This window comes from Erpetoichthys calabaricus, chromosome 6, assembly GCF_900747795.2.
Source record: "Erpetoichthys calabaricus chromosome 6, fErpCal1.3, whole genome shotgun sequence".
Lineage (NCBI taxonomy): Eukaryota > Metazoa > Chordata > Cladistia > Polypteriformes > Polypteridae > Erpetoichthys > Erpetoichthys calabaricus.
Window position 1 is genome coordinate 84046946 of NC_041399.2, and position 20290 is coordinate 84067235.

Below are 20290 nucleotides of genomic sequence, written 5' to 3' on the forward strand. Positions count from 1 at the left end.
GCATTGTGCATAGTATTGTTACATTCTAATTCTTGACCCATATTTGATTCTTAGTGGTGTCATTTGCATGCTCTCATCTGTCCATGTGAGGTTCCCCTAAGAAGACTGTTTTTTAGCCACAGCCCAGTATGATTGGCCAAATTAAACTAGCATGAGTGGGTTTGAGTTTGTGTGCATGAGTGTGTCCTATGGTATAGTGTCATCCCATTTACAGTTGGTTCTTGTCCTATGTTCATTGCTGCTAGAACACCTGTACCAAGAGATTGAAAAAAAATGTATGAATACTGTCTGAAAATTTACATCAAAGGATTACCAAGCATTTTAAGTTAATATACTTCAGTTACTTGTAATTGTGATAAAAATGTGATTCTTGAGATAATTTACTCTTTAAAGTTCAGTTACATCATGCCTTTCAGTTTAAAGCTATGTACGAACTATCTACCATACTTATGTTTGACACATTTACTAAATTATGTTTTGTCCTTGTTGGAGACATGCCAGTAGTTTTATTAAACTATTTTTGTTATTGGAGCTTTAACTTACTCTCTGTCCCACAGAACCAGCCATGATACGAGTAGAAGATTGTTAATAATCCAGGATATGTAAAATCCATAAGACAAGATGGGTCCAGAATACATCCAGTTATAAACACTCCTTAAAAAAGAAAACAGAAATTTTATATAATTTTAAATCATGGTGTAAATTCTTATATATAATTCTCATGAAGCAGCAGTTACTCATGTTCCAAGCCTACACTTACTGGTTTTCCAATTTTAATGTACTTAAATGAGTAGAGGACATGTGGGCGTTCAAATAACATGAATAAACTTGATTGAAATTACATCATTTTTAAACATGTACAACAAGCATGACTAGACAGAATATTTTTGATTAGAATACTAATGAAAAAGTTGTTACAACATTAAGAAATATGTAGTACTTAAATTACAAAAATAATTTTAAAAAACTAGTTAAAATCGGGAATGTAGAGTCTGATTTTTTGGTAATAACTGGTCTAGCAAATGTTTTGGGATATACAGCTTTGCACAGACATAGTGATCCGCATTGATTCAAATGAAAATTAATATGGAATTAAATGGTTAACTTAAACCTTAAATAGAGGCATCAGTTCAACAAAGGTGATATTATTGATTAATATTACATGTAATGGGTTAAATCCATTACTGTTTTTATCAGAACCCCCATGTAAGTTATTCCACACATTCAGGGATTGCGGAAGTTTTAGTAAGAGGCAATACAGAGCACTACGAAGTACATTTATAATATGAGGAATGTGATACATTGCTTCAAAGTGCTATGTCATCTCATACACTCTTTACATGATACTTAGATAAGTTGGCTGAAAGAAAACTTTACAATACTCTTGCAAAATAGATTTTCATATTGTATTACAATTCCTTTGTGGGTACTACATTAATTTTCTTCAATGCATAACACACCAGTTTATAAAGCATGGAAGCAAAATTATATTTTGCTTTGACAATCTCCTATCTGGATACCATGAGATTTTTTGCTCATTTATGCAGGTGCAATACAAGTTTCAAGTAATGTTGTTACAGTTTTTTGTATCACTCTAAATCAGTAAACTTCATGAGCACAACTATCCCCCTTCGCCACTGTTTGCTGCACACATTTTAAGCACCTATTAAGACAAAAAGGTTTATCTAAATATTATTATGGGGTGGAGATATAAAATGAGAAATATTTTTGCATTCTAATAGCTATATTAACTGTGATATAGTAGCTGCACACACTTGTATATTCTTAAGATGAAATTTTAAGTAGGTTGTCAAATATAAAGGTTTATTTCTTTAACTGAAATACAAACTATCTAAATGTCTCTTGTACTGTATAAAGTTCATAGTCAAAATTTGCTTTACAGACTACAATAATCTCAGCAGTTTGTACAGTACATATTAGCTATTTTATAGTGTCTACTCACTATTAAATTAATATTTTTTTTTTACATTTACTGTATATAGCACCTTTCCACTACTCAAAGGGCTTTTACATAGTGAGTGGGGAGCCACTTCAACCATCACTAATGTGTACCATCCACCTGGATGATGCAACAGCTGCCATTTTCATGCCAGTACGCTCACCACACATTAGCTGTTAGGTAGTGAATGGATGAGAGATAGTTAGTCAATTTTTGATAGAGAGATATTTAGGGAGATAGTTAGCCAATTGTCTAGACATGGGATGATTAGGGGCCCAGAATGACTAGGCTGAGGTGGACAATTTAGCCAGGATATCGGGATATACCCTACTCTTTACGAAGGATACCCAGGGATCTTTTATGACTACAGAGAGTCAGGACCTCGAAATTCAAGAGATATGAAATACCTCACAAAATGTTATTACAACTACATTGGAACTAACCACTAAGCATGGTCTTTGCATTACATGACCCTCAACTGTAAGTTCAATCGCAGGTAAAAAAAAAAAGTTTAACAAAAAGAGATGGTCTTCTTGTGGTTTAATTCTTTTAGTCCCTAATACCCAATAGGATGTCTGATTACTTATTTAGACAGAAGCACTGGTGCTTTTGCTTCACAGATTTACTGAATCTAATCCTGTAGTTATATGGATGGAGTATAATGGAACTGTATCAATACAATTTTAAAAAGTTCATACTGAGAACACATGCTTATGTAAACAATTCTGTCAGTTTGTACACTGCCTGTGATCTTTTTATACAGTAGCAGATGCCACCATACTTAGCTGTTGAACCTGCAAACATGCAAGAGATATGTTATTAATACACATAATATAATACAGTGTTATACACTGTGGAGCGTGACCCGGACACTGACAGGTAGACAAGTTTAAAAGCACCACCACACGTTTATTTTACAATACTTATTATTTACAGGTGCACACACAACCCCCTAAACTCCCCCAAAAGTCCAGGCCTCACAAATGCCTCACTCTTCAGGCCGCCTCCTTTTCTCCTCCAAGACCTTGTCTTCCTTCGCTCCCGACTCCAGCCACTGAATGGAGGGAGGCGGCCCCTTTTACACACATCCGGACGTGCTCCAGGTGCCTCTCGATAATCTTTTGCCGGCACTCTCCAGGTCTTCTTCCCCCCAGCACTTCCAGGTGTGGCGGAAGTGCTGAGGGCCAGGGCTTCTCAGGCATTGGGGCGCCCCCTGGCGGTGACCATGGGCTCCTATAGGGTTGAGCTTCCCAGCTCAGTTCCCGTGGTCCCCAAAGCCACCAGAGCGGTCGCCCCCACATGGTCTGGGGGAGGCGTAAGCCCTCCTCTGGTCCTCTGGGGCATCCCGGCTGGGTACCACCCCCAGCCACATGTGACAATACATATAATACAGTGTTATTTATTCTATACTGTACTTCTCACATTAATGTCACAAAACATTCCTGCTGGATATTAAGCCAAATTAGTGTTACCTATTACCAAGTAGCAACCAAGCTGCTTTGCAGTGCTTTATTTATTTAATTCCATTTAGAAATTGTAGGGACAAAAAAGCGTCTGAAGTTAAGAATGTGTATATTTTTCAATCTCTTAATACATTATATCCTTTTTGTGGAGAATTGGTCAAGTTTTGTTACAGTTTTAATACAATTTCCATACAGTTCTTCCCATCTGATATTTACAGCACATAGAGTTGTTTCTTATAATACCAGTACTGTAGATCAGTAATCTATACTAATTAATAAAAGGCAAAGCCCTCACTGACTCACTGACTGACTTACTGACTGACTGACTCATCACTAATTCTGCAACTTCCCGTGTAGGTGGAAGGCTGAAATTTGGCAGGCTGATTCCTTACAGCTTACTTACAAAAGTTAGGCAGGTTTCATTTCGAAATTCAACGCGTAATGGTCATAACTGGAACCTCTTTTTTCACAATATACTGTAATGGACGGCAGCTCGATGGCTGTGGGAGGAGAAGTTGAGTGTCACGTCATCACGCCTCCCACGTAATCACGTGAAAAGACTGTGAATGCAGTAGGGAGAAATGAAGGAGGAGCCGCAAACAGCGAAGAACAAAAAATTCATTAAACAATTGAGAAGGGAGCGAAACAATAAGAAGCGAGCGAGTAAAGCATACAAGCATCTTCATAAGGGAAACAAAGCACGGTGTAAAACGTAAGTTTAAATTAAGTTTATAGAAACGCTCCCGCTGCGGATTGCAATAACATATTCGCGAGATAAAAGAACGCAGTAGGGAGAAATGAAGGATGAGCCGCAAACAGCGAAGAACAAAAAATTCATTAAACAATTGAGAAGACCCACCCTTCACCTTCATGGTACCTCACTTAAGAAGACTTGAACAAATCAGCAGAAGCAAACTACTGAAAAATTATGTGTAAGCATGTCAGTTTCCCCAAAATCCCCCCATCCTGAACATAATATATAATTCACCAATATCTAGAAGAAAGGTAGCTCAGTCTAACACACAGCCAACATCAAAAGTTTACACATCTTACTGCAATGTCAGATTTTGTTGAAAATGAGTATAAAATCAAAATAAATCAAAGCAGACTTCTTCATCTTTAATAAGATCTTGTAAGCACCAATATTTATATTGGCATATCCTGACTAGAGCTGCCGATTTACTGTACAGACTGCATCTCTGTTGTTAGTCATTAGCACTAAAACTTAAGTAACATGATAATTATAATTGGATACTAACCCTCACCTATTCTGTTTCTCTTCTTGATACTCAAATGTGGCACTTGGTGCCACGGCCCACCTGCCAAGTTGTTTTGCCTGCCTAAGGTAAAGTCATCCCTGATGGAGGATCGCGCGAATCGTGGGAAGGAGGGGTCCTTTCATCGGATTGGCTGGCCCAGTGCTGTTTCAGCCGTGGAATGGCCAAATGGGGGAGGCAGCTTGATGGATGAGGTCTCCAGGACTCTAAACATATCCAAATCTTATCATGTGATATCATCTACTGTTAAATTCTGCTTCGTACTTCTAAAATTTTTATTTTTATACTGTATTGAGGATTTGTTCTGTTCTGTGTATTGTATTGTATTGACCCCCTTCTTTTGACACCCACTGCACGCCCAACCCAAGGTTTCTTCCATTTTTCCCTACAAGGTTTTTTTTGGGGGTTTTTCCTTTGGGATTGCTAAAATATAAAGTGCAATATAAATAAAATTTATTATTATTATTATTATTGTCTTCTTAGAGAGTCAAGGCTGGGGGGCTGTCAAGAGGCAGGGCCTGTTAAACACCATTGTGGCACTTCTTGTGTGATTTTGAGCTATACAAAAATAAATTGTATTGTATATAGGAAAACAAAATGGAGCACTTTAAGAAAAATACTGAAAAAATGTAAACATTTTAATTTCTGGTTATATGAGAATGCACACCATTTAACTAATACCTTATAATTACAATTTTTATTTTGATAACAGTAGTGAGTTGAATGGCAAAGACCTTTGTCAACTCACCGCATCTGCTTTTGCAAGTATCTCTCTTTTTGTTCAGGGGTTCAAGCCCTCACAAACTGCAAGCCTCACTCCTGTTTGCAAGTCTTTTTAGGTAAATGCACTTATTTTTTATAGGATTGATGTTTGGGCTATGACTGAGCCATTTCAGAAAAAAAGATGTTTTTCTTACCAAATTAATTGGCTGAGTTAGCTGGTTGTGCTGTGAATCTTTGTCCATATAAAAAAGTAAAATTGTTATTTGACTTAATCTTTTTGGTAGGGAACAGCTGGTTTTGTGCCAAAAAATGACACCTGAAGTTATCAATTTTACCATTTATCTTGACCAGAGCCCACCTCTGCAAATATGTATATCCATAAAAAATCCAAAAAAGTTTTTTTTTTTTTTTTTTTTTTCTGGCTACAAGATATTATTAGAAGTGAAAATGGGTTTAACACAATTTGTGTTGATTTCAGTCTTCACATCAGTAAAGCTAAGGGATCGGGGCAAATGTACAGCCTTTTGATATTAAATAAATGTAAAGCTATGTTCAAGTGAGGTTTGTCATATAGTTCCATACTTTAGCTTGCTGGATTGAAATCGTGCTGGAATGCAAACTAAAGAAGCAGTAACAGAATCGTGCAGCAAATAAAGACTAATGAGGTTATTATTGTAAGCCACATATCCCTCTTACACTATGCCACTTCTATGGTATCTTTCTGGGCTTGTACACATTTTCAAGCCTGTTATGACTCCCTACTCTTATTAAAGGACACTTCACCCAAATGAACAGAATATGATCTTATTTATCTACCTCACAAAGATGATAACAAATTCAGCTGTAACTTACACATGTGTAATAAATCAACACACTTAAAATCCACCACTGCACTTGGAGTGCTAAAGACTATATGGTTCAGATTACTATACTACATTTTATCATAACATCCACTTTAAAACCAGTGTTGTTAAGCCCATTTTGAACTTTATATATGAAACACAGAAACAAATAGAAATGTTTGGCTTTGCACAACTCTGCAACTAAAAATAACATGTCACATATTTTATCCCAGAATGTTTGATTATAAAGGTGTTATTTTTTATTTTTCTGGAAATGGGGAAACATATTTTATAATATAAAAACTATTTAAAAATATTTAAAGTGTCTGCCAATTTTTACTAACTAAATGAAATTTGGCATGGTCACTAAAAGTGTAATGTTGGAGTCCATCGATTAACAGATGAGTTCCCAGCTAATCCAGTTCTGGGTTACTGAGAGCTTTTGTCTGTACCATAAGTATTGGGCAGAAATGGGAAACACCAAATGGGGCACTAGTCTACTGCACGGTACATTTATGAACTATTTGCACTTACTTACATCAGTTGCCAATCAACCTAACATGCACATTGATTGGATATTTGTAGAAAACTGAAAGAAAAATCTGTGTAGACACAGGGAGAATATGCAAACTTCACATATATAAACAATGCACAAATAGGTAACTGATATAGTACTGTTAATAACTGTTAGGAAAAACTGTACAGGAAGGCACAATAATGCCTGTTGTTATTAGCTACACATTAAATGTTCATAGCATGAACACTCCCAGCAATTTGCTCTTTGGGGTCTTTTTAATTATATGTTGAGAATTACCTAATAAACTTGGTAAAAGTAGTATACACTATACACACTGCTGTAGAATGAAGTGTGTTAAACTACAGAGTCTACAAACTCTGGAATGATGTACCTGTTAATGTAAGAGATGCCCTCATGTCTTACCATTTAAATCAAAACTGAACACTTACAGTAATAGTAGTTAAGTTCATAATACTAATACAGTATTAATGATTGAGGATATTTGTGTTAGGTTGTTGCTACATCTGCCCCATTATACTTCTTTATTGGTGTGGAAAAGTGGCACATGAAGTTGCTTATATTTTATTAAAGTTATCCTTCCTGACCTTGGAACAGGACATCAAAACAAATGTATCATCACTAGTTACAGACAAACCAAAACCATCAATATTGTATTTCTATACATTTAACTAAAAAATCCCCAGGGGAGTAGCCTAGAGGCCAGTTTGTTTCAGGAGATTTTCACATGACTTTATTCAAATGACTGTGGTACCCTAGGGGCTTATTTTGTGTGGAATTTTGTTTATTGTAAAGTGTCTCACAAAAATTAAATTGCAAATTGAATTCACCCTACTAAAAAGGCTATCTGCACTAGGTATTTCTCACATTCCGTTAACTTGGTTTAAGTCATATCTTACAGACAGAACTCAATTCATTCAGCTGGATACATGTACCTCCACTCCCACTCCTGTAGTATCTGGGGTTCCTCAGGGTTCTGTCCTTGGCCCCCTGCTGTTTATCATTTATCTGCTTCCTTTGGGTGTCATTTTTCGTAAATGGAAGATAAACTTTCATTGTTACACTGATGACACCCAGTTATATATTTCAACTTCACCATCTGCATCGCTTCCACCATCCTCACTTACTGATTGCCTTGCTGAGATCAAGTCTTGGTTATCTTCTAACTTCTTGCAGTTGAACTCCAATAAAACTGAGGTGCTTCTTATGAGCACGAAATCTGCAATAGCGAAGGCATCGAAGATCTCAGTATTAATAGACAACACATCTGTTACCTGTACAGATCAGATAAAAAGCCTTGGTGTGATCCTGGACAGCACGTTGTCTTTCCAGTCTCACATCAGTTCTGTTACTCGAGCAGCTTACTTTCACCTGCGAAACATTAATTGCTTGCGTCCATTTTTGTCAAATCACTCTACTGCCATTTTAGTCAACAGTTTGGTCACCTGCCGCCTGGACTATTGCAACTCACTTCTCTTTGGTCTGCCCCAAAAATTACTACATAAACTTCAACTTGTTCAAAATTCGGCTGCTCGTATAATTACTAAAACACCCTATTCTGATCACATTACACCCGTTATTCAGCAGCTTCATTGGCTGCCAATAAAGTTTAGGGTCAACTACAAAATTTTAGTCCTTACATATAAGGCCATTCATAATCTTGCCCCCACATATCTCTCACAGCTCCTACAAGTCATTAAACCCTCTCGTATGCTCAGATCCTCTTCTACCATCAACTTAAATAATCCACCAGCACGTCTTTTTACGATGGGATATCGAGCATTTAGCAGATCGGCACCTTCCTTATGGAACTCATTACCTGCTTATCTTAGGAATATGACTACCCTTAACCAATTTCAGGCTAATCTTAAAACTTATCTGTTCAAAATTGCTTATTCACTGTAACTGTTATTGGTGTTTTATCTGATGTTTTATTTGGATTTTAAATTTTCTAGTCATTGAATGTTTATTTTTTAACCTGATTGTACAGTGACCTTGAGTTTTTTGAAAGGCGCTTCAAATAAAATGTATTATTATTATTATTATTAGATAGAGCAGACGTGTCCAGTACCATTAGTCTGATGTATTACAACATTGCTCATTGTGCTCAACTAAACCAATCAAGTACATTTATTTGACCAAAAAAAATGTTCACTTCCAAACTTATGAGTTGGACCTTAAAGCAGAAAAATTAAATGATCTCATTTCAAAAATGGCCTCAAAAATTCACAACTGGATAAGTGAATAAACTCACAATTAATTGAGCACACTATAAATATGTCAAACTATAATTTCATTATGCATTTTCTGAAATAAAACATTAATTTTACCTTCTACAAAAACCAGTGAACATGTAGATGAACCACAGAATCTACCAGGCAAAAATGACTCCCCAAATAGAAAATGCCCATTCAGCTGGTGTAACATCTGTAGCATACTTGTCTGACACATTACCAATTGTCTGCAAAAAAATGCCTGAAATGCAGAAGCAGAGCAAGTGATGTTAAGTATTACTGTACAAAAGGAGTACTGACATGCAGGGGTAAGTAAATTTTTTCTATAAAAATAAAACAAAATTTGTGTCTGTTTTTTACTGAATTATACAATTTTTTTAATGAAAGTTAGTGTATTTTTGGGATCCCTAACTTAAAACACAGACTACTAAAATACTACAGTGGTAAAATTAATATTCAACATGCAGTCAGATATTTGCTTCAGTATAATAAAATGTTTTGAACAGCTGTGTTATAACTTAACACTGACTGTCCTCTACGAACAAGCAAGAAGTGGCAATTAGAGTGTTACGCTATGGGGTCTACAAACTCTGGAATGATGTCCTTGTTAATGTAAGAGATGCCCACAGGTCTTACCAAACAGCGAGGTTTAAGAGATACTGACCTGTGTATAAATCATGTCTGCATGGGATGTTTATATGGTCCAATGTAAAAATATCAGGTTGATTAGCAGTACAGTATTTTCCTCAAAAATTATTTGTAATTCAGTTTTTAAATATGGGTAGTTATTACAAATTCCTGTAACCGATTACAAAATTTCTATTTCTGTTAACAGTTTTTAGAAATGTATATTTACTGCTTTGAATATATTATAAAATGCTCAAACATAATCATGACAATACAGATGTTAAATACTTAAATTATGACAGATATTGGTGAGACAGCGATATAGTGGAAATTATCACAGCATCAAATATTTTGGTCCCCCCGGTTTGGATTTGGGGTAGAATGTGTTCTTTGTAGGGTTTTGCATTGGTTTTTCTGTAGCTGTTTTGATTTCTTATCCAGTCTAAATGCATTTCTCTAGATTCACATTTAACTGTAAGTTGTTGAAGTATGACCATATGAATTGTTAATTTCTATAGTAAACCAGTAATCATGTCCATTATGAATTAGTAACATGCAATATCTGCTTTTTAGAACCAAAGGGCTCCAAAGTTAATAGGTCTAACAAAAGTACCCCCAAACTCTGGAATGATCATTTTGACAAATATAAGAAATTTCTCCTCAATGGTGTCAACATTTAAATCACAGCTGAAGTCACTTTTAACATAGAATACTCTTGTTTGAGTTGCTGTTAAGGCTATTCCTTTTTTTTTAATACAGTAAATGTTTCAATTGTTTAGACTGGCAGTTAAAAATAATTGCCTTTCTCTTTTCAATGTCATGTGTCTGTGTGTGGTACTGCTGACATTTTAATTAAGCTATGCTTTCTGAACTTAAAATAGGACCACACAATAGATGAACATTGAGGAGGTTGTTGACTGCACTACTGACTACATCAACTTCTGTATGGACACTTTAGTTCCAGTAAGAACAGTACGCTGCTATGCTAACAACAAGCCATGGATTACAAGTGACATCAAGGGCCTTTTGAACCAGAAGAAAAGGGCCTTTAAAGACGGTGATCAGCATGAGCTCAAGCGTGTGCAGAAGGAACTCCGAGTCCAGCTCAGGGCGGCGAAGGAGCAGTACAGGAGAAAGCTGGAGCAGAAGTTGCAGAACAACAGCATGAAGGAAGTGTGGGATGGGATGAAGATCATCACTGGCTGCAGCTCGAAGCAGGGTGCCACCATCGAGAGAGGCGTGAAGAGAGCAAACGAAATGAACATCTTCTTTAACAGGTTTGACCACCCTAACCCACTCTCACCTCGGATTACTGCACTCTCTACACATCTTTCTGCTGATACCAACATAGGAGAGACATCCCCACCCACAATTACAGCAGCGCAAGTGAGCAGAGAGCTGAGGAAACTTCGTGCCAGCAAAGCAGCAGGTCCAGATGGAGTATCGCCACGACTGCTGAAGGTCTGTGCATCAGAGCTGGGGGGTCCTCTACAGCGCATCTTCAACCTGAGCCTGGAACAGGGGAAAGTCCCAAGGCTTTGGAAAACATCTTGCATCACCCCAGTCCCAAAGGTATCACATCCTGGTGAGCTGAATGACTTCCGGCCTGTCGCTCTAACATCACATGTGATGAAGACTATGGAGCGGCTGCTGCTTCACCACCTGAGGCCACAGGTCCAACACGCCCTCGACCCTCTGCAGTTCGCATACCAGGAGAAGGTGGGAACGGAAGATGCCATCATCTATATGCTACATCGATCCCTCTCCCACTTGGACAGAGGCAGTGGTGCTGTAAGAATTATGTTTCTAGACTTCTCTAGCGCCTTCAACACCATCCAACCTCTGCTCCTTAGGGACAAGCTGACAGAGATGGGAGTAGAGTCATACCTGGTGGCATGGATCGTGGACTATCTTACAAACAGACCTCAGTATGTGCGTCTCGGGAATTGCAGATTTGACATTGTGGTCAGCAACACAGGAGCGCCGCAGGGGACTGTACTTTCTCCGGTCCTATTCAGCCTATATACATCGGACTTCCAATATAACTCAGAGTCCTGCCACGTGCAAAAGTTTGCTGACGACACTGCTATCGTGGGCTGCATCAGGAGTGGGCAGGAGGAGGAGTATAGAAACCTCATCAAAGACTTTGTTAAATGGTGCGACTTAAACCACCTACAACTGAACACCAGCAAAACCAAGGAACTGGTGGTGGATTTTAGGAGACCCAGGCCCCTCATGGACCCCGTGATCATCAGAGGTGACTGTGTGCAGAGGGTGCAGACCTATAAATACCTAGGAGTGCAGCTGGACGATAAATTAGACTGGACTGCCAATACTGATTCTCTGTGCAAGAAAGGACAGAGCCGCCTGTACTTCCTTAGAAGACTGGCATCCTTCAACATCTGCAGTAAGATGCTGCAGATGTTCTATCAGATGGTTGTGGAGAGTGCCCTCTTCTACGCAGTGGTGTGCTGGGGAGGCAGCATTAAGAAGAAGGATGCCTCACGCCTGACAAACTGGTGAGGAAGGCAGGCTCTATTGTTGGCATAGAGCTGGACGGTCTGACATCCGTAGCAGAGCAACGGGCACTCAGCAGGCTCCTATCAATTATGGAGAATCCACTACATCCATTAAACAGTGTCATCTCCAGACAGAGGAGCAGTTTCAGTGACAGACTGCTGTCACTGTCCTGCTCCACTGACAGACTGAGAAGATCATTCCTCCCCCAAACTATGCGACTCTTCAATTCCACCAGAGGGGGTAAACGTTGAACATTATTCAAGTTATTGTCTGTTTTTTTATGTGCATTTTTTTTTTTTTTTATTACTCTTTAATTTAATATTTTTGCTGCTGGAATATGTGAATTTCCCCCTGGGATTAATAAAGTATCTATCTATCTATCTATCTATCTATCTATCTATCTATCTATCTATCTATCTATCTATCTATCTATCTATCTATCTATCTATCTATCTATGACTGTGTGATAGATGATCTCCTCATGATGCCTGGTGTTACGGCATTTGTATTCCAAGTTATTCCTCTTCAACATTGAAATAAACTTTATAAAGATTATGCAATAACCACTGACAGACCGATCACTCCTTTGTTTTACTCCTCCAAAATTAGTGAGATTCGTTTGTTATGATGGACAATATAAAATGTACAGTGACAGACAAACAACCACTTAGTCAAGTCCAGATTAAATATAATATAAGCTTATTGGAATTGTATTTTTTTCGTTTACATTATCAGCTAATTTTAAATAAACGTACAAAGACATATGGAGTGTAATTTTTGATCAACAAAATCTATAGATATATAGTGTATATTACTATGTATAAATTGATAGCAAAGTAATGAAGTAAAACTGAAGGAGAATATTCAGAAATAGCTAATTTGAAACCAAAAGGGTTTCAAGATCAAGGTGATCGTTTGAGGTGAAGGCACAAGAGGCATGAGGAGGTCGATGCATGGCCATGCTGCCTGTGCAGTACAGGTGTTGGGAGACATTTCAATGTACAGGTTGTTGGACGCTAATAAAACATTTAGTGGTATGAAGAGTAGCCAAACGTCCGCAAATGCAAACTGTGACAGCCATAGTGAGACGGTGCTGTCAATAATGGAGACTCTCTGGTACTGAAGGAAAACATTTACATAGGCAGACCATGATGCAAAGTTGGAAAGTATGGAAATGAGAATGATCAGGTCAAATGAATATCAAGTTGAATGGAAGAATTGGTGTGGACGTAACAGGTGTTGTGCTGAAGAAAAACAGACTAAGGTGGTTTGGGTGTGTTAAGTGAAAGATGATGGATGACTGGGTTAAGAGGTGCAGTGGGATGGAGGTGAATTGGATAAGACCCAGAGGGAGGCTAAAAGAGAAGGTGTTTGGAAGAGATATGATAAGGATGATTCTTACCTCAAAGGATACTCAGGACCACAAAGAGTGGAGGAAAATGATTTGCAGGGCAACAAGCCAACCAGGGTAAATCAGGATAACCTGGAAAATGGCTTTCACCAATGATGATGATGATGATACTGAAAGCTACTGTTCTATTCTGCATAGTGTGTTTTTCTGTATGAACGCTACATTGACTACATTGTGTTTTAACCATATCTATATGGTTTCTCATCTGTGATTATAAATGGATGAACTGATAAAGGAACTAAATGTAAAGAACATGTTTTGTAGTTTAATGGGAAGTTACAATGCATTAATGGGAATCAATGCAAAAAATCTAAGTGACTTGTCTTCTTTTAGATTTGACAAAATGTAATTAGATTTATGTTTAACATGAATTTGACCTATGGGTTTGTCTTAGTATTTTAATAACCCTAAAGCCTATCACAGTACAGGCAGCCTCAAACAGTATTCTTCAATTTTAAAATCTCGTTATGTGACAAAATATTATCAACAGCTCACAATTTCCAAAAGGTACTTCTTTTTCCCAGGGTTTGCGTCTTTTTGTTTCTAAATTTAGAATTTTTCATTAGTAATACAACACACAAAAAAATGATTCATCACTTTGTAAAAATTACTTACCATTTGAAATGCCTGAGGCTGAAAGTTGACTGAAGATAAGCATAATAATATAGATCACAAATGCAAGAAGCATAATCGCAATTCTCCCAAAATCTTGCTTAGCCATTATTATTTTTCTACAGGGATAAAAAAGACATTTATTACTAGTTAATTTATTCCATGTTTATGTCACTTTTAATTTTCCTGCAGTCACTTACATCATTATCTTCATTTTAAGCAAAACATTTTATTAATTTACTTTAATAAAAAATAATCAGTTCTTATTAGGCAGTGTCTTTGGGTAAAGTGTTTCTGATAAACAGTTTGAACTCCAAGAAAAGCCTCTCTGCATTTAATCAGTTAAAACACCTGAAGGGTTAATCTTTTGCATCTTCATGGGTCACAAAAAGAGATCTCGTCTGCCATTAATGTGGTAAGGATTTGCTGCCAGAAATCTCACTCTATCATTCTGTTACATGCAACTGAAACCTCAGATCCACGTACACAGATGTCACGTCATTTCATACACTAAAATGATGGACAATAAGTTCATAAAGAGATAACATGTTAATACTTATCCTTAAGTTGTATGTACTTATGCAGGAAATTCTTACTGATGCAAGGACATCATGCCTGCTTTGAGACCTGCCTTTGCAGATGCATCCAAGACCTAGAGTATATTTTTTTTCCATGGACACACTGAGAAAAAAGCAATTTGTGTAATTTGATGTCAGGCAAGTAAAGATTACAGATACAGTATAAAAGATAAAGGGCAGAGACATTACAGAAGAAAGGCAAAGTTGTGTGTGATAATGGTTTAGAAGCAATAACTAATAAAACTTGAAAATCTAGTGATGCAATAACTCCATTAAATTAACACTGTAGTGACACTTCTCACTCAGTTTCAAGACAGTCTTCTACAGGAATACCATATGAATTAAAATTTTACTAATTCAAAGTCTCTAAGAAATTATATTTGTATACTTGTCCCTGAATTTCTGCAAGTGGAAGGGGAATTGCTGAGTGACTTGTTCTGTGTCATACAGTGAGACAAACAGATGGACAGATAGATCTAAATATAAAAGGCGCGATATAACAGATAACTAGATACTGTAGATAAAATCCACTGGTTCTTCAATTATAGAAAAAGATTGTGACGCTGTTTACCTCAGTTTTAAGAAATTTTGCCATATGAATATGACCGTAAAATATATTGTTTCAAATAAATTCAGAAATTACACTGCATATGTACACTTGTTATTGAATAGATAGATAGATAGATAGATAGATAGATAGATAGATAGATAGATAGATAGATAGATAGATAGATAGAAATGGCGTTATATAAAAGAAAGAAAGAAAGCCGCCCTGCACGCTTATATGCATAATCCGCTAAACCGACAAGGTCAAGCGTTTTACTAGTTTTGAATGAGTTGCACTTTATGACGAGGAAAGCATGTAGGCAGCAATTAAACTTAAAAAGTGGTACCTTTCATTCACGAAGTTCCAAAATTCGGACTGATGTTTAGCAGACCCAGACCACTCTTCTGCGCCAACTCTTATTTATGCAACTACTAGCGGGGCGGGCGTCTTATGCAAGCTTACTTTTATAACAATTTGTTGTTGCAAAACAGGTTTTTTTTTTATGAACGGAGGCTGTTTGTTTTATTTCACGCAGTCCGCCCTTCTGTTGTCGTCTCCGATATTTTCATTTTGCGTTGGACCCCGAGATTCTCCAGTTTTTCACTACTCTCAAAAAGCGTTAAGTTGTATTATGGGGTCGGGGGGTTCGAGCAATCTGGAATGCTGATCCGGTATGTCCCACTCATGTGCATCAAAGTTAGGCGTCGCGCAGAAGTGGTGTTTTAACTCATTTCATTAGAAAAGATTCTGCTTAAAACAGTGATTTGTGCACCATAAGTCATGAATATTCCCGATCATTACTTTAAAGCGTCTCAAATGCAACAACATATTTCGAAGATTTGGAGAGTCTCCAGAGGAGGATGAATTGTTGTGCATGCGCCTGCGCACTGCGCAGCGGTTTATTGCTCAGCTTTTGTAACGGCATGCTGCTAGTAACTGCTATCAGCATATTTTCAAGTCACTGAACAGTATTTTGGAGTTACTAATATCTGAGGATTGCTATGCATCAGACTTTTAACTACTGACAACCATCAGCTGCAGTATTGTAAACATTAATAGGAAGAAGAATATTAAAACAAATACTAAAAGCTGAAACTCCAGTCCGCCACAATTCACTGTCACAGAATTTGTTTTACTACGCGAAATGGCAGCTCACAATGGCTATGTTCTCCTTAATGCAGGGCTGCTGACAAAGCGGCCCTGTGCCAGATTAGGCCCTCTCATGCAAATGTTTACAGGGCGTTTGATTGGTTCTGGCCAACTAATTGAAAAATAGTGATAATTTTGAATTTTCATCTCTGTAGGGACTTAAATGTGTCAGTTATATTTACTTGTCAGTGCTAAGTTAGTTTTAATTAGTGAAACTGAGAATAGAAACACACTTATTGGTTCCAATTAAAGTGAAGTTGTGTGGTTACTGTGAAATCACAGCATAACAGTGATTAGAGAATATTAACATTTGGAAGGTTTTTCAAGACAACCCACAATAAACTTCAACATTAACTTGCCACTGGTCTCTCATGCTCGCCATCAGAAACTTCAGAAGCTATTTAGGAGATGTTACCTCATTCAAAAAGGCATGCGCCATTTATTTTAACAATGTACAGCTCGACGTACTGCATACATGCGAGTCTGCGTTTTTGCAAATTAATACCATTGAGACAAGTAATCATAAACATCCATCACTGGTCAGTCCCTCCATCTCTGCCTGTGCACAGTGTACTGTTAGATCAACAAACCGTCAATTTCCTCAAGTGTCTGAAGAAGGCAGCAGATGTAAATAAGATGTGTTCGGTGAGGATACACAGTGCTATTTGAATACCGTACACGTTTATTTATAATGTTCAACGCATTTATGTATGTTTATATAGTAACTAGTTGTGTTACCCGGCTTTATTTGTTAATTCTTCAAAGAATAGGCCCTCGGTAATAGTGCAGTCAGCTAATCAGATGTATCAGAAGTCCTGTGGGACAAATTATTACTTTTCTGTATATATTTGTGGGTTTTCAACAGTTTTTTTTAACTAATATTATTATTTGACTGGAGGTCCTTATTCTTGAATATGTCATATACAGTTGCACATGAGTAGAACATTTCCGGTGCATATCAATTACTGTTTGTCCTACTGACTGACTTTACGTTTGTTGATGGTCATTGCAAAATACAATTTTACAGGAAAGGGTATTCTTTTTAAATGACACAATAATTTGTAAGAATAATGTGAATTTTGAGCACATATTCATCTTATTATTAGATGTTTTAGATTTTATTTTTTTACACTGATAACGCAAGCATTTATCTTAGTGTTTTTCATCAGTTGTATGATTACACTTCTGTTTTGTGCCATACCATAGCCAGATGATAAACTTCTAACACTAAACGTATTTTACTTTAACTTATTACATATGGTAATGACGTTTACAGAATGCACATTTAGGCGACCCATGCAGTGAATGGAATGTTTTTATTTTTAGGGTTGTTTTGCTTAATGGTTGAAGGGGAAAAAAACTGAAGATAATATGTTTTGGAGGCTTCTATTTGGGAGGGGAAGAGGGTTTGGTGGTGGTGGTAAATTAAAGTTAACAGTTACAAATGTAGATGTAAACCATTTTGGATGGCAGGTGTTGGGATTCCCCTATAAACCCAGGTAAGAGTGCGTAGTGGAATGTGGAGGGGAATTTGTAAGAAGTCCAGGTACTCTTGAGGGCGAAAAGGGGTAAATGGTGGTACTATGTATGGTTTTCCTTCTGTATTGTAGTGACCTTTTTGTGGGAAGAACTTTTCATGAAGGAGTCAGGCTCAAAACAGGAAAGAAGTAAGGACTGTACAGAAGAGAACAGGTGAAAATAAATACTGAGCTATATACAGTGTCCAGTACTTCACTCCTGAGTTTCACTACTGTTTAAATTTTTGCTTCTAGTGAAAAAAACACATACAGTCACTGACAGCCAAAGCAGCTGGCATGCAGTAGAGAGGTTTAGTGTGGGTGCTAAGCACATCCTGCTTGAGGTTTACTTAAGTTTTCTTTATTGACATCACAGCTCATTTTCCACCCGGTACAACACTGAGTCTCTGATTCCTGTGCAGGACACCTTGTCTTCTTTACTCACCGCCAGCCCCATTTTCCTCTGGGATAACAGCCACAGGTTGTTCACTGACACTCTTGTGATGTTCATTTTCGCCCCATTTCTCTGAGTGAACACTTTACAGGGCTAAGCCAAAAAAAGAATGTGGTGCCAAAGAATAACCCACTTGCTACAGTGTTATTTCCGATAAATATCGACAAATAAAAAACAATTGGTAGGCTAATTTTCTTTTTTCTATAACATTACCAAACTTCAATCAAATCATTCAAAGCAGTTTTGAGATTTTGTTGTATTTAGCTTTTCTGTTTCACAGTTTTAAATACTGATATATTGAAATGTCCTTTCTTAAAGGATGCCTGTTGCCCTAGAAGTAAAATCCTGTCACATTTCAACTTTTTAACCAAATGGGAAATAATGTTTTTGTTAATGAGTGAGTGAGTCAATTATGCATTTTTATATATACATACACCACAGCTATTCTTGCTTTAATTTCAGAATGTATCTCATAGTTTTCATTATAAATTACATAATAATAAATGTTTGAATTCATACACTCTAAATTTTTATTGTCATACACCAATATCTCTACCTCCCTAAATCTTACCCTACTCTTTTTACTTATCATGTATTTTGCCTTGTCCTGATTGACTTGCAGACCTGGTCTCTTAGATTCATTATCAAGCACTCTAGCTTCTCTATCAGGCTATTTTGGTTCCTAGCAGTCAGAACAAATTCAATGGCATAGGCTAAACACAATGTCATTGTATTATAAATATGGTCACCTGGATTTATGGTTCACTTCCTAACTACACTAAGCTTAGAATAAACAGCATTGCTGGCATAAAATCCCCATGCCGAAGTCCTTAATTAATGTGAACATCTTTCTTCAGCTGACCTTGCATTCTTACTTTACTTTATTTCTCTTGTAGTGTTATGACTATAAGGTCTCCTAGCTTCTTTGGTATTATAAAGTCTTCTAATATCTTTTTTATGCCTCCTCTATTCACATAGTCAAAGGCCTGTTTATAATCTACAGACAATTGATGCAAAGTTGCATAGTATTCATGGCATTTTTCTTGTATAGTTTTTAAATGTGAAAATGTGATTACTGGTGGATCTGTCTTTCCTGAATCTAACTTGAAGTCTCATGGGGATTCTAAAATGAGAATACATGTCTGTGGACAACCTGTTAAAAAGTGTGTAGTGATTAGCAATGGAATACTGCACTGTAAAGGCTACACCCACAAGGCTTCTCCCTAAGTGCACTCAGGGAGAGAGCAAAAGATACTGAAGAAAAGACTTGACACTAAGAGAAAATAAAAACCTAAAACTGCTGTTATTTATTGAGGAGCTCAGTAGCACAATGTAAGTGAAACTTAATAATTAATTTGAACATTGTAATGAGCACTGCAACAGTGGAGACAGAAAGACATACACATGTAGTCCACTGCAGCTACCGGGTTCTACACATTTGAGAAGTGCCTGTGTCTGTGCCAGTCCTTTTGATGGAGTGTGACAGACACACTGTTTACTTCAAATGCATATTTTGCAGTTTGTATTGTCATGAATATAGCTGCCAGTTCTTTCAAGCTTACATCAACTCCCACACTATTGTCATAATGCTGAAAAACAGAGAGTACGTACACCCAGCACCTGCGAGAACATATTGTTCAAGTTTATCACTCATCCATTGATGCCATCGAATGCCAATGTATAATCTGATGCTACAGAAAGGTTTATCCCTTGTATCAGATTATGTTTATTTTTCAAATTGTGTAGTATGCTCTCTGCACCCATGAGACACATTTATATGTCTAATAGGATTTTTTTTGGAAACTTTTTGACTGTGGACTGTAAACAGAAGCTTGCTCACT

General features: G+C 37.1%; 1 protein-coding gene across 1 annotated transcript in view; it reads right to left on the reverse strand.

Annotated features, from left to right (window-relative positions):
* LOC114653448 (uncharacterized) overlaps positions 1 to 16191 on the reverse strand; it is a 28679-nt gene extending 12488 nt beyond the window's left edge. The window contains exons 1-4 of the mRNA XM_028803787.2: positions 15676 to 16191; positions 14208 to 14323; positions 9131 to 9275; positions 544 to 654 (exon numbers count right to left, since the gene is read on the reverse strand). Coding sequence (XP_028659620.2) covers positions 544 to 654; positions 9131 to 9153 — 134 coding nt within the window. The 5' untranslated portion in view covers positions 9154 to 9275; positions 14208 to 14323; positions 15676 to 16191. The remainder of the gene's footprint in view (positions 1 to 543; positions 655 to 9130; positions 9276 to 14207; positions 14324 to 15675) is intronic.
* Positions 16192 to 20290: the final 4099 nt, after the last annotated feature.